At 43.7% G+C, this 12,125-nt stretch overlaps 1 protein-coding gene across 1 annotated transcript in view; it reads right to left on the bottom strand.

The window, feature by feature from the left end:
• Positions 1-12,125, bottom strand: part of SETBP1 (SET binding protein 1) — a 378,300-nt gene that overhangs the window by 349,848 nt on the left and 16,327 nt on the right. Inside the window, exon 2 of the mRNA XM_022561823.3 lies at positions 6,943-7,600. Within this exon, the coding sequence (XP_022417531.2) occupies positions 6,943-7,428 (486 nt within the window). The 5' untranslated portion in view covers positions 7,429-7,600. The remainder of the gene's footprint in view (positions 1-6,942; positions 7,601-12,125) is intronic.

Below are 12,125 nucleotides of genomic sequence, written 5' to 3'. Positions count from 1 at the left end.
GATAAATCTCACCACTTTTTAAGCTCAACTCTGACATTTGCTCCCACGATTTTAGGCCTTTTGACACTGGGGCAAAAAGGAAACAATCTGATAACAGAACAGTGGGTCCCGAAGAGAGGTCAAAAATTTTGTTTATAGTAACTAGTTTTCTTAAAGAGAAAGTCTTGCCTCATCTAACAGAATGACTCTTGAAGTTTCCAGTTTTTGGAAGAGAAATAAGGCTTCAGAGGTCAAAAGCTGTTTGTTTTCTTTTTCTTTCTTTTTTTTTTTTTAACATGCAAAAACTGAGATCCAGGAAGATAAAGCATTCTTATTGAAGCTGTTAATAACAGAGGCAGAGCTGGTACCTAGGGCTCCTGTCCCCAAGTCCAGTGTTCTTTCCCGAACACCAACTCCAGATGTCAAATGTAACCTGTTACTCGGTAGATACAATTACTTTACGGAAAAGGTTTTTAGCTCTAAAATAACTATAGAGAAACCTATCAGGAAACAAAATTTTCAGGCACTCTGATGAATAAATAGGAATGGTGCTGCTTTTAAAAAAAAATCTATAGAGAGAAAATATAAAATTAAACGAGAGGGGAAATTCAGCTTCTTGTGAAGAAATGCTGACCAGACCTGCTCTCCCAGCCAGGTTGAGGGTGTTGTAGGGGAAGAAGCTCATATACTCCCAGGAGTTCAAAGCACCACATTCACATACCCTGAGGAAGGGAGGGCAAGCCCTCAGCCAAGCAATGCACCTCGGAGTGACCAGAGAAGGGGCTGCACAAATGATGGCGAGGGAGGGACGCCTGAACCCTAAGGAGGGTGGAAGGCTCTCTGTTGGATGCTCAGGACCACCCATCAGAGTGGATGAGGAGATGGAAATGGGTGCAGCACCAGAGGTCCAGCAATCTGAGCCACCTTTCATCCCCTGCCCAACATGCCCTCCCTCCTGCAGCCCCTCCAAACTGCTATAACCCATAGAGGGTCAGGCGAGAAATGTGCATCTCAGCAGTTTACAGGGGAAATGGAGAACCCTGGTGCAGCCCTCCTTACTGACAACTGTACTACCAAGACTCTCCTTTTATGCTTCTCTTCCCTACATCACTTTCATCATGTTCCCTGGACCCCCAACCCTTCCTTTCCCCGATTCAAAGCCTGCTGAGCACTTCCATTACTTATAGAATTAAATGCAAACCCATTCATTTATTTGATATGCATCACTCTCTGCAATCTGATGCCACTCTAGCTTCCCATCTACATCACCTAAAAAGCCTTTTTTCTCTCCCATACTTTGTGTGTTTGACACGAGGAAGGTGCTATTTGAAGTATCAGTACACGAATTTGTGACCTATCAGACTTCCCAAGAGAGGGTTATGAGTGCTCAAAAGAGAATACAGGGTCTTTCCATACACATGTGATGATGTTCTACATGGGGTTACTAAGAAGGAATCCTGATCATGCTCCTAGGACCATCGCAGGCCCTGAGGAATATGAGGTTGATGTCTCTGCTGCTAGAGAAAATAGGTTCTCCTGATGAAGCTGGGGGAAGGGGGAACATTAAGTCTAAGGAAACAAAATAGAAGCAAATAACAATCCATAAGCACAATAAAGGAAAAAATAATACTCTAACTCATTAGGCTTTGAAACACTTGGAATTTAAAACAGCAGGCCAGGTTATGATCCTGCCATCCTCGCCAATATGGGAAAGTGGGAGAGAAATGCCCTCATGCTGGATCCTCATCTCCCAGAAACCCTGTCTCGTGTGGGCACTTGAGGCCTGGACTCCAGTATTGGCCAAACAGTCTAGAAGAACTGACTTCAAAGGCCAACTCTGCTCCTGCTTATCTGAAGCCACTGAGCCTCAATTTCCTCATCTGTAAATAAATACCATCTGGGGCTTCCCTGGTGGCACAGTGGTTCAGAGTCCGCCTGCCGATGCAGGGGACACGGGTTCGTGCCCCGGTCCAGGAGGATCCCACATGCCGCAGAGCGGCTAGGCCTGTGAGCCATGGCCACTGGGCCTGCGCGTCCGGAGCCTGCGCTCCGCAACGGGGGAGGCCACAACAGTGAGAGGCCCGCGTAACGCAAAAAAAATAAAATAAAATAAAATAAATAAAAATAAATAAATACCATCTGTCCGACAGGACTGGAATAAGGACTAGTAGAGAAAGTGAATACAGATAAAAGAGCTAGCCGCGGGTCTGCCACATGGCTCAATAAATCGGAACTATTACTATGACGTGTGCTCTGTAAATTACCCATTTTCTCCTAAAATCTTACATTGGGTTATATCATGTGGAAACTAGCATCTCAATTTGGCAGATGAGGAAACCAGGGCTTCAGCAAGGTTATATTCCAGATCCAGAGTCACAAAGACAGTTGGTGCAGATAACCACACCACATTTTCTACCCTGGATCACTGTACAGTGCTTGTCTCAGAACACCCTCTCCTTCTCATGCCGTTGAACCTGGTGGGTGTCCTGACACCCACAGAAAGTCCTCAGAAGGAGGAGAGCTGCTAAACTCTGCCCAGCTGAGAGCCTCTTAAAATACAGTATGTTAACACGTATATATGGAATCTAAAAAAACATAATAATAATAATTCTGAAGAACCTAGGGGCAGGACAGGAATAAAGACGCAGACGTAGAGAATGGCTTGAGGACACGGGGAGGGGAAAGGATAAGCTGGGACAAAGTGAGAGAGTGGCATGGAAATATATACACTACCAAATGTAAAACAGATAGCTAGTGGGAAGCAGCCGCATAGCACAGGGAGATCAGCTCGGTGCTTTGTGACCACCTAGAGGGGTGGGATAGGGAGGATGGGAGGGAGACACAAGAAGGAGGAGATATGGGGATATATGTATATGCATAGCTGACTCACTTTGTTATAAAACAGAAACTAACACACCACTGTAAAGCAATTATACTCCAATAAAGATGTTAAAAAAAAAAAAAAACCTGTCACTGTTGGAACATTTTAAGTTCACATGTTATACCTGAACTTGCTTCTAGAGACTCATTCTCATGTTCTCTATTGTTTTTATTGAGTGACCTAGAAGGAAAGTAGAGGAAGCTTAAGTTATTATACCGCTTACCTGAGTCAGTCTAAGATGCAACAACATGGGTGCTGTGATAAAGAGCAAGGTGCATTTATGGGATCATCCATCTGCAACTCAGGACCTGCCCAAAGGACAATTCTGAGGCCCTAAAATATGTTCTGAGCTCTCTTTTCAGCCTCCACTTCTTACCAAATGCTGCTCTTACACCTCACATAAATCAATTCATCATAAACCCTCTTCCAGGCAGCATCTCAAGTGCCATCCTAAGTTTACATGGAAGGGAGGTGATCTGTCCGCTGGTTAGAAGAGTCCACGCATCCTTGAGCCAATTAAGTGGTATTTTCATGGGTCCCTCCTAACATCCTACTACTGAAGTGGCGCTGTTACCTGAAAATCTGTAACAACTCTCCAGTTTGGAGGATTGGGCCTAGGTTTGAAATTTGGAATAAAGCTCTTAAGCATACCACACAGACATCTCCTCACCCCACATCTCCTCACCCCACAGCAGTAGAACATGTACAGACAGAAGTAGCAGAAAACTAGCTGTGATATGTAAGGAATGCCATAATTATCCTACAGAACGTTCTTTTTACAAAAAACAATGAGAAAGCAAATCATTTGGGATCCAATATAAGCTGTCTTTGCCAAAGGCTGTCAAACAATGACTTGAACAAAATTGATTGGTCTGCAAAAGTAAAACAAACAAAAACAAAAAAACAACAAGAAAAGCACATAATGATTAATGCTCATTTTTCCCCAGCCTCCAAGTTTGGAGGCTGAATCGTTCAAAACAAAATGAAATAAAACAAAATCCTTGTTATCCTAAAACTCACTGTCCTTCCCCTAAGTTACGGGTCAACAAGTGCTTTTGGTCAGAACTAGATAGCAGATAGCTTAAGCTCTGAGGGCCATACACTCTCTGCCACAACTACTCAGCTCTGCTGTCGAAGTGCAAAAGCAGCCATAGCCCAAATGTAAATAAATAGATGTGGCTCCATTCCAATAAAAATGTATTTATGGACAGGGAAATTTGAATTTCATATAATTTTCCCATCTTACAAAATATTATTCTCTTTTTGATTTTTTCCCAACCATTCTTTGCTTGTGGGCTGTATAAAAATAGGCGGGGGGCTGGATTTTGCCCACGGACTACAGTTTGCCAAACCTGCTCTAAGTCAGCATATATGATCAGGTGATACCCAACTAGGCATCTCCACTTGCTCAAGCACCAGCTCAACAGAGCCTTTTTCCAAGCTCTTAGCAGAGGATCTGAGTCCCAGGGGCCACTCCATGTACACTTCTTCAGTGAGCAACCTGCCTCAAAATAAAAAATCCAGAAGACTAGTTTTAGAGTGAGACACTGATCTGATGCTTACAAAATGCCATCCTCATCCTTTTCCCTATCTCAAATTACTGATCATGTACTTCCCATTCATACAAATAAATAAATTCTGCAAGCTCATTCCACTGAACTTTTCCGTACAAATGGTAAGCAAGGTTTCCACCTCTCCACCTCAGCTCCAGCTTTTGCTTACTCCTTGTTTGCAAAACAACAGGCACTTGAAGAGTAATAAAGTTCACATTCTATTCCAATAGAGATCAGAGAACTTCCTATCATCTATCAAATGATTAAGACCCAGTACCGATAACTTTATTCATTCATCTCTGGAAAGAATCAGCTCTAGGCATAACGTAGGAAGAATAAAGGAGTACAATATGAAGCAAGCTTCTAACAATTTAAAATTTTCATAGATATTCCCATTACAGTGCCAGCATAACACAGCACTGTACATTGAATTTCAGCCTTTCTCCTTCCTTTCTTCCCCCTCCAATTGCTCAGGCTTAGAAATGCCTTTGGTAATTTGGTAATGCATTTGGTAAGTCACGTATTCAAAGAAGCAATTTCTTCTCTCTTTCCAATAAAGCACAAAAGGGCATCCAACTTTTTGGGTGAGAATGACCAGCCTGAGAATTTCAGATATGAGAGTGGAGGTCCATTACACATTTCAGCTTTGAAATCATCCCCATGTCACAAATTCCAGAGTTTTATTCTGGGGCATTCTAATAGACAGAAGCCTATATTTGGGAACAATCTTATGGCCTTAGGAAAGTAGTACTGACCAGGACAACTTACTCTCTTTCTAGGATAGTGAATTTGGGTTTGCACACCCAAAACTGTGGGCTGCTACTCAAACTCTGGCAGTGATGGGGATGGAGGGAAAACTTACCACACTTTTCAAGACTGGTCACCCACACAAAAATCCAACAACACTCTTTGTGCCATCTCAGTGACCAGGGACAAAGACACTCATTTTCAAAGTTGAAGAGACCCGACTCCAAAGCAAAGGCTGACTTTCTGAGCCTGCTTGCATTTCTTTGCATTTGCTTGCAAAAACCTCAAAAGTTTCCATGTGCATCTAGATAATCCTTGGTTTTATGACAGAGAACCCAGAAAGCATTGCAAAGTTGTAAATGGGGAGGGGAGAGGGGAAAGCACTACCTCTATGCTACATAAAAACACACCAATTTCTAAAGATTCCTTTGTGGTCCAAATGTTAAAGTAAAATGGTCAACTGCCCTGGCTTGCCCAGGACTGAACCTGGATGCAGGACTTTCCGTTTAAAAACCAGGATAGTCTCAGCAAACTGGGGGTGTTGGTCACCCAGAAATGTCTCTTCTAGTCCAAGTTTTTGGATTTTAACTTCGACAAATCTGCCAAAATGCCTAGCATAAGGAAGGGCACAAGCCCTACACTAAAGAAACAACATGATTCTTAGCAGCTTTATTGAAAATGACTACCCCAAAGTTCAAAAACCACTGTCAACAGAAACACTACAGATTATCTCTGGGCTATAAAGGAGAGAGGTTCATTCATATAGACCATTTTATCTTTCATCATGTCCAGAGTCCAAAAAATTATGATGTGGGGGAAAGAGTTAACAAAGACTCTGGTTAACATCTACTACCTAGAACTGCAAAACTCTGTCAGCAAGAGGGCTCCTTTCAGAGCTGTTCACAAGACCCAGAGATTCTTGGAAACAAAAACTTTCTAGACTAGGGCAGCCCTCTGCTATCACAGCTGAGTGCCACACCCCTCCCAGAAAGGGAGGTCTCTGTAACCCTCTGTGACACAAAATAAATACAATGAAACCTAGATCCATACATTCCCAACCAAAGAACATCACTAAATCACCTAGAGAGCTCCACACCCACATTGACTTTTATGAGGAAAATGACCATGTACCAAGTTCATTCAACACTCAATCTTAAAAGTCTACAGTTTGTTAGATAAAGCTTCATGCCAGTCCCCTACCCCTTCCCTTTCTCCAGCTCTAAAGCTCACCACTGGCTTCCAGGATAATGATCTCTCAGCCCTAGAAGAGCCTCATTTACTACAAAGACTGGGCTTCCTCAGTCAAGTAAGTGATTTATCTATTGTAGAAAGATTTACAGCAGTGATTGAAACCAAAAGGAGGTTAAAACTGTTCTTGACTGTTCTGATTGACCAAAATTTTCAACATCCTACTCTTGACTGTGAGAACAAATGCAAATATTAAAGCAAAAAAAAACAAAAAACACCCTCAAATTTTGTCACAGCTTAGCCAGATCTGACCCAGCCAATTGGCTGCTACACAATAAATAGGAACTTTCACGATTATAATTCTAGTAGTTTCTTTTTTGCTTTGTTTTGTTTTGTTTTTGGTCGATAGTATCCATAATAATAAATTGGATACTATACCGAGATATCACAGACATTTATTCTGCAGGTCCTAAGTATGCCATCAAGGAGATTAGTAATTTATAAATAATTAAGTAATAAGCAAATAGACCCTTAAAGTTTGAGGATAAAATGGCAAAAACAAACAGAAAAAACCTAGTCAACAGGGATCCCTACCTTCTTTTTGGAGTGGCTTCTTTCCTCCTCCTTTGTGGCTTTGCTATTTTTCCCAGCACGGGACACCTTCTGGTCCCCAGACTGCTTGATGGTGATCTTGATCTCGGGTGGGCATATATAGTTCTCCAGATTCTTTGGGGGTTTCTTAGCCCGCTTCGTGGTCTGAATCTTCAGCTTCAGGCTCCCCTCTGTGAAGTTTGCCTCCTTGATAGAAAACTCCTGTTCTTCCAGACCATCTCCTGCCACCCATTTCTCACTGTCTGCATTGGAGTTGGAATCCACATCCCGTCCTGAGCCCAGTTCATCCTCCTCCTCTGGCTCCATGCGTTCTCCGCCTACTGGGATCCCCTTCCCAGTCTCCGGAGCAGAGAGCAAAGGTTCCCCTGCACAGCCAGGAGCAGTCAAGGGCTTGGCTGAGGAGACCGGCAGGAATTCCGACTCGCTCCCCCTTTGCCGGGAACCGCTTAAGACTTCCCTGGGCTCCATGACAATCCTACAGTCTCCAAGAGTTCTCAGGAGGGGGATGGGGAAAAGGGAAAAGGGAAAGGTGAGAAGAAAGGGCAGCCAAAATTCCAAGGAGAAAGTGGTCCAGCTGCTGGGTTCAGAGTCCCAGGGATGGAGACACGGTGAGGTTGTTCAGAAGGGATCAGATCTGCAACTGAGAAGCAGAGAGATAATTAGCCATGGCAGGAAGGAAAATGACCTCAAAGGTAACTCAAACTAAGTTCCAGAAGCCCCATCCCACCTCACTTATCTATGGCATCAGAAAAAAATGATTGGAAAGAAATCAAACCAGAAAGTGCACATCCCCAAATTATATTATACTGGAGCAGAGCGGGAAACACACGCACACACACAGCCTTCCATTGAATTGTTATTAATTTTTATGGTTGTGGGCCCAAGGATAAAGATAAGAGAGGTGAGTCCTCCAGTCCAGTAACAAGCTAGATGCTTCTTATACTAAAGCCACAGCTGGCTGAGTCACCATCAAAGCCAACCATGATGAAAGGAGGTCTAAGTGCTGATGCTCAGGTCTGTGGAAACTGCATCTGGCTGGCTTCTTGCACAACTTCCCTCTCACATGTGAAGAACAGTCTGCAAAGCTGAACACAACCCTGGGCTGCCTGGGCCAATCTCTCCATCCCCTCAGAAGAAGAACTTCTGGACCATTCTTCCTTTATTATCTTTCACTATGAATTATTTTAATCATGCACAAGTCTTGTCTTTATTTCTTAAAATAAACAAATGCAAAGCTTAGGTGAAGGCTTGTAAAAGGAAAACAAAAAGAGTTCAGTGAGAAATTACTTCTAATGCTGTGATTAATGCAAAACAAATGCTAAAAATGTTTCCAACACAAAAGTTATTTAATCATTATCAATCATTTAGATAAAAATAGTCACCGAGACAGTTTTAATTCCCTTCCTAGACCTTAAATAAAGTGCCGTATGTCTACATGACAACAAAAAAGAGAGGGGAGAAGAGGGAGCATTTCACAGGCCTCTGGAAGTGCCAGGAATCCCCCCAGGATTTTTTATTCTGCCTTCCTCCTCACCAAACCATCATAGGATCAGCTAAACTATCCTTCACCCTTATTCACTCCATGTCCCATTATTCCCAATTTCATACTCATCATTGTTAAAGCTCAAAAGAAAGCCCAAATGCTCATTCTCAAGAGAAAAATCTCAAGCCCTGGGGCCACCCTCAACTTCAAGACATCATCTCCTTCTACCCCTGGCTGTAGGTAAGATTACATCCAAGCCTTCACAAATGGCTGAACAGTCAGCAGAAGGCATTACAGCATACCTTAGGCTGCTACCTTTGAACCCATCAATTTAAGGAACTGACCAGCAAATGTGCCCACCAGAAAATGCCAAAAATGCCTGCAAACATACATTCAGAACAGCCAAGAACTGGAAACCGAGCGGGTACTTCCTCCCACTGGAATCAGTACATTTTCAGCTGACGCCCTGTGAGGAAGACAGCCAGCAAGGCAGCAGGGCTTCAACATGGACCCTGCTCCCCAGAGAAGCCCAGGAACATACTCAGCTCCTGGAAACTGCGCAGCCCCACAGAAAGACACATTTACAACTGCTTCCACTTAGGGGAAAACCCAATGAATGCAGCACTTCTGCAAGAGAAGTGGCTGCCCGGTGAGAGCATGAGGCTCCTCCCCAAAGTAGTCAAGCAAACACTGGACTGCCACCTGTGCCCCATGCTACAAAAGGGACCAAGTCCCCACTTAGGAGCAGAGGAGGGTAGTTAGACCAGATGACACTATGTTTCCTTTACTTGTGAGATTCTTGTCTCATCTAGACTGATCTGCCTATCTGCCCAAAACCTTACATAGGTTTTAAAAAGTCATATTCAAGTCAACATTCATTGAGGCCTCTCTTACTAGTGTCAGGTAACACACTGCTGTTGGAGGCATCAAGATGCCTGAGAACCTGTCCCTATTTACCTCTATTGAGCAAAAAACCATACAAATTGGTAGCCATGTTTCTTATGGCAACAGTGTTCAGTGGTTTACTCCCTCTGGCAGGAATCTCCAGTGTTACATTTTAATACCCTGGTACCTACCTGTAAAGCGTCCTTTGGTCAGAGCAAAAGCTGAGGCATATTCTCCATAAAATTTCCTAAACTAAATCTACTTGGACCTTTAAACCAGAGTAGGTCAATAGCTACTGCAGGTTCTGTGATAAGAGAAAAGAAAGTAAAATCTAAACTTTAGAGGAATAGATAGGAGTACGAAGTGGATAAATTATCTATATTGAGAAAGTATCTTCCCTTTTAAAAATGACTCACTTCAGAGTTTCTTATATTTAGTAGTATAAATCATTAACTAATTAATATAGAAGACAAAGTTCCAAAACTTGAAACTCAAATAGTAAGAGATCCACAAAAAATGAATATTCAAGGGCTTCCCTGGTGGCGCAGTGGTTGAGAGTTCGCCTGCCGATGCAGGGGACGTGGGTTCGTGCCCCGGTCCGGGAGGATCCCACGTGCCGCGCAGCAGCTGGGCCCGTGAGCCACAGCCACTGGGCCTGCGTGTCCAGAGCCTGTACTCCGCAACGGGAGAGGCCACGGCAGCGAGGGGCCTGCATACCGCAAAAAAAAAAAAAAAAAAAAGAATATTCAACAATTTTTTTTTCAGTTCTCCTCCAGTCAAGATCCTAAGATACACAATTTAAATACAATCTCTTTCCTCAAGGAGGTTACACTCTTGAAGAACGATTTGAAAAACAAAACAGATTTTTATATAAGGGATAGAAACAAAGGGAAGAGAAAGGGTTTTCCACTTGGGCAAGGTGTAGACTGATAGATAGGAAACTACACAGGAAGTCCTCAAGAGAGCATAGGATATGGCTCTGACCTTGAGGGGCTTCAATAAGTGGAGTGGGAAGGAAGACATGGCAAACAGAAGGAACAGCATGAGGCAAGGCCTGGGCAGGAGCACACAGGGTTATGTTCAGGAAAGAGAAAGCTGAGGTTTGGCTAGGAGGTGTGGTACAATGTGGTGACTGGTAAGAGGTATAGCTGGAGATAAAAGGTTACAGCCAGATCATGGACATCACTGAATGGCACGCTAATGAGCTGGATTTTATCTTAAAGGTAATGGGAAGCCATTTAAGTAGGGGATGTCAGTAGGGAAGGGGTATTATTAAAGTTATGCTTTAGAAAGATAATTCCGGCATGTGGTGTGAGCGCTGAATTAAGGGAACCTGATATTAGAGGCAGGGGGACCGTAAGAGGCTCGGCTGAAATTCAATTCTTGTTGCATGAGGGCCAAACCAGGGCAGCGCAAGTATAAAAACTAGAGATGAAACAGTAATGCAATTTCAAATAATCCCATCCAGGAGCACATCAATTCCAGACTTTCCCTACTGGTTTACCTTAAGAATTCAGTCTTAGGGCTCATTAGCCAACAAGCTGCATTCCCTATCAAGTCACACCAGTCTCCCCAGTGGCATTACACACACACAGAGTTCTTTCTGCCTTGATATTTTTGTAGAATATTTTCTTATACCCTCTTCCAACCATGCAGGTGATGCCTGCCATACAACTGGTATTCTCCAAATGTTTGTTGCATGAAGGAATGAATGAGCAAATGAACAAACAGACCCCAAGCCTTCCCACATTTCAAGGTCATGCCCAAGTCTTCACTTCTCCATGGCAACATACTGCAAACTCTGGACCACAGCACTCACTCCTTGGCCTGACTTAACACTGCTCACAGCTGCAGAGCTTGCAACTAAATACTAGTCATACACTGTCTTCTCATTGTTTCAGTACACAACTCTTATTTTCCTTACTCTATTGCAATTCAGGCTCAAGCTGAGACCAACTGTAGCTGTACAACACTTACGTTTGCTTCAGCACCCAGTGCAGGATGGGCACATGGAGGACTTCATGGAGTTCTTTCTGAATGAAAATGAATTAGCCCCTGACAGCTCATCAAAGTCCTGTGGTTCAAACTACTCCAACTGTAGCTCCACCCAGGCAGGCAGCCCCTGCACAGTTCACTGTCTATGCCCCTCATGACCACATGCAAGAGAGACACTTTCAAAAGTAAAGAGCAAAGAAACATAACCCGTTTGTTTACTTCACAAGCACACAAGGTTGTTGTTCTCCTTTTGCCTTCTCCCAGCACGTACCTACCACCCCAAATTCACAGTTCCATTTTTTGGTGCATCAGAGAGACCACTGTGAGTCCTCTCGTGGCACTACTGCCAACGTGTCCTGTGAGTACACGCACACGTTCACTCAACGCACTCACAGAGGAGGGTGAAAACAAGAGCAAGGTGAAAACGGTTTGCCTTGTCACATTCCAGCAGCCAGCAATGACTCCAGAGGGGGCAGCGCACAATGGACACTCTGTACTGGCTCAGGCTTTCAGGCCAACAAAAGTTAACCCCTCTGTGGCTGTTTGCAGGACTTGAAATGAGAGGAGCAGCATAGGAACAATAACGCTTGCTTAGGAAATGACCACTCAGCAGGTTCCAGGAGAATAGAGTGGAGAGGAGAGGGGCTGTGATGTGCTTGGGAAAGAACACTGAGAGAGCAGTCCAAAGACTAGGCCTGCCTTTCACCGACCGTGAGATGCTAGACAAGTCACTCTGAGTCCCTTACTCCATACTTATCCCAGCAATGAACTGAGCAGGGCCAAGGTCTGTTCCATACTCAAG

This window comes from Delphinapterus leucas, chromosome 14 (genome assembly GCF_059928025.1).
Source record: "Delphinapterus leucas isolate spDelLeu-1000000601 "Yukka" chromosome 14, BTC_Dleu_Yukka2, whole genome shotgun sequence".
Lineage (NCBI taxonomy): Eukaryota > Metazoa > Chordata > Mammalia > Artiodactyla > Monodontidae > Delphinapterus > Delphinapterus leucas.
Note: the sequence above shows the minus strand (reverse complement) of the source record. Positions and strands in the feature narration are given on the sequence as shown.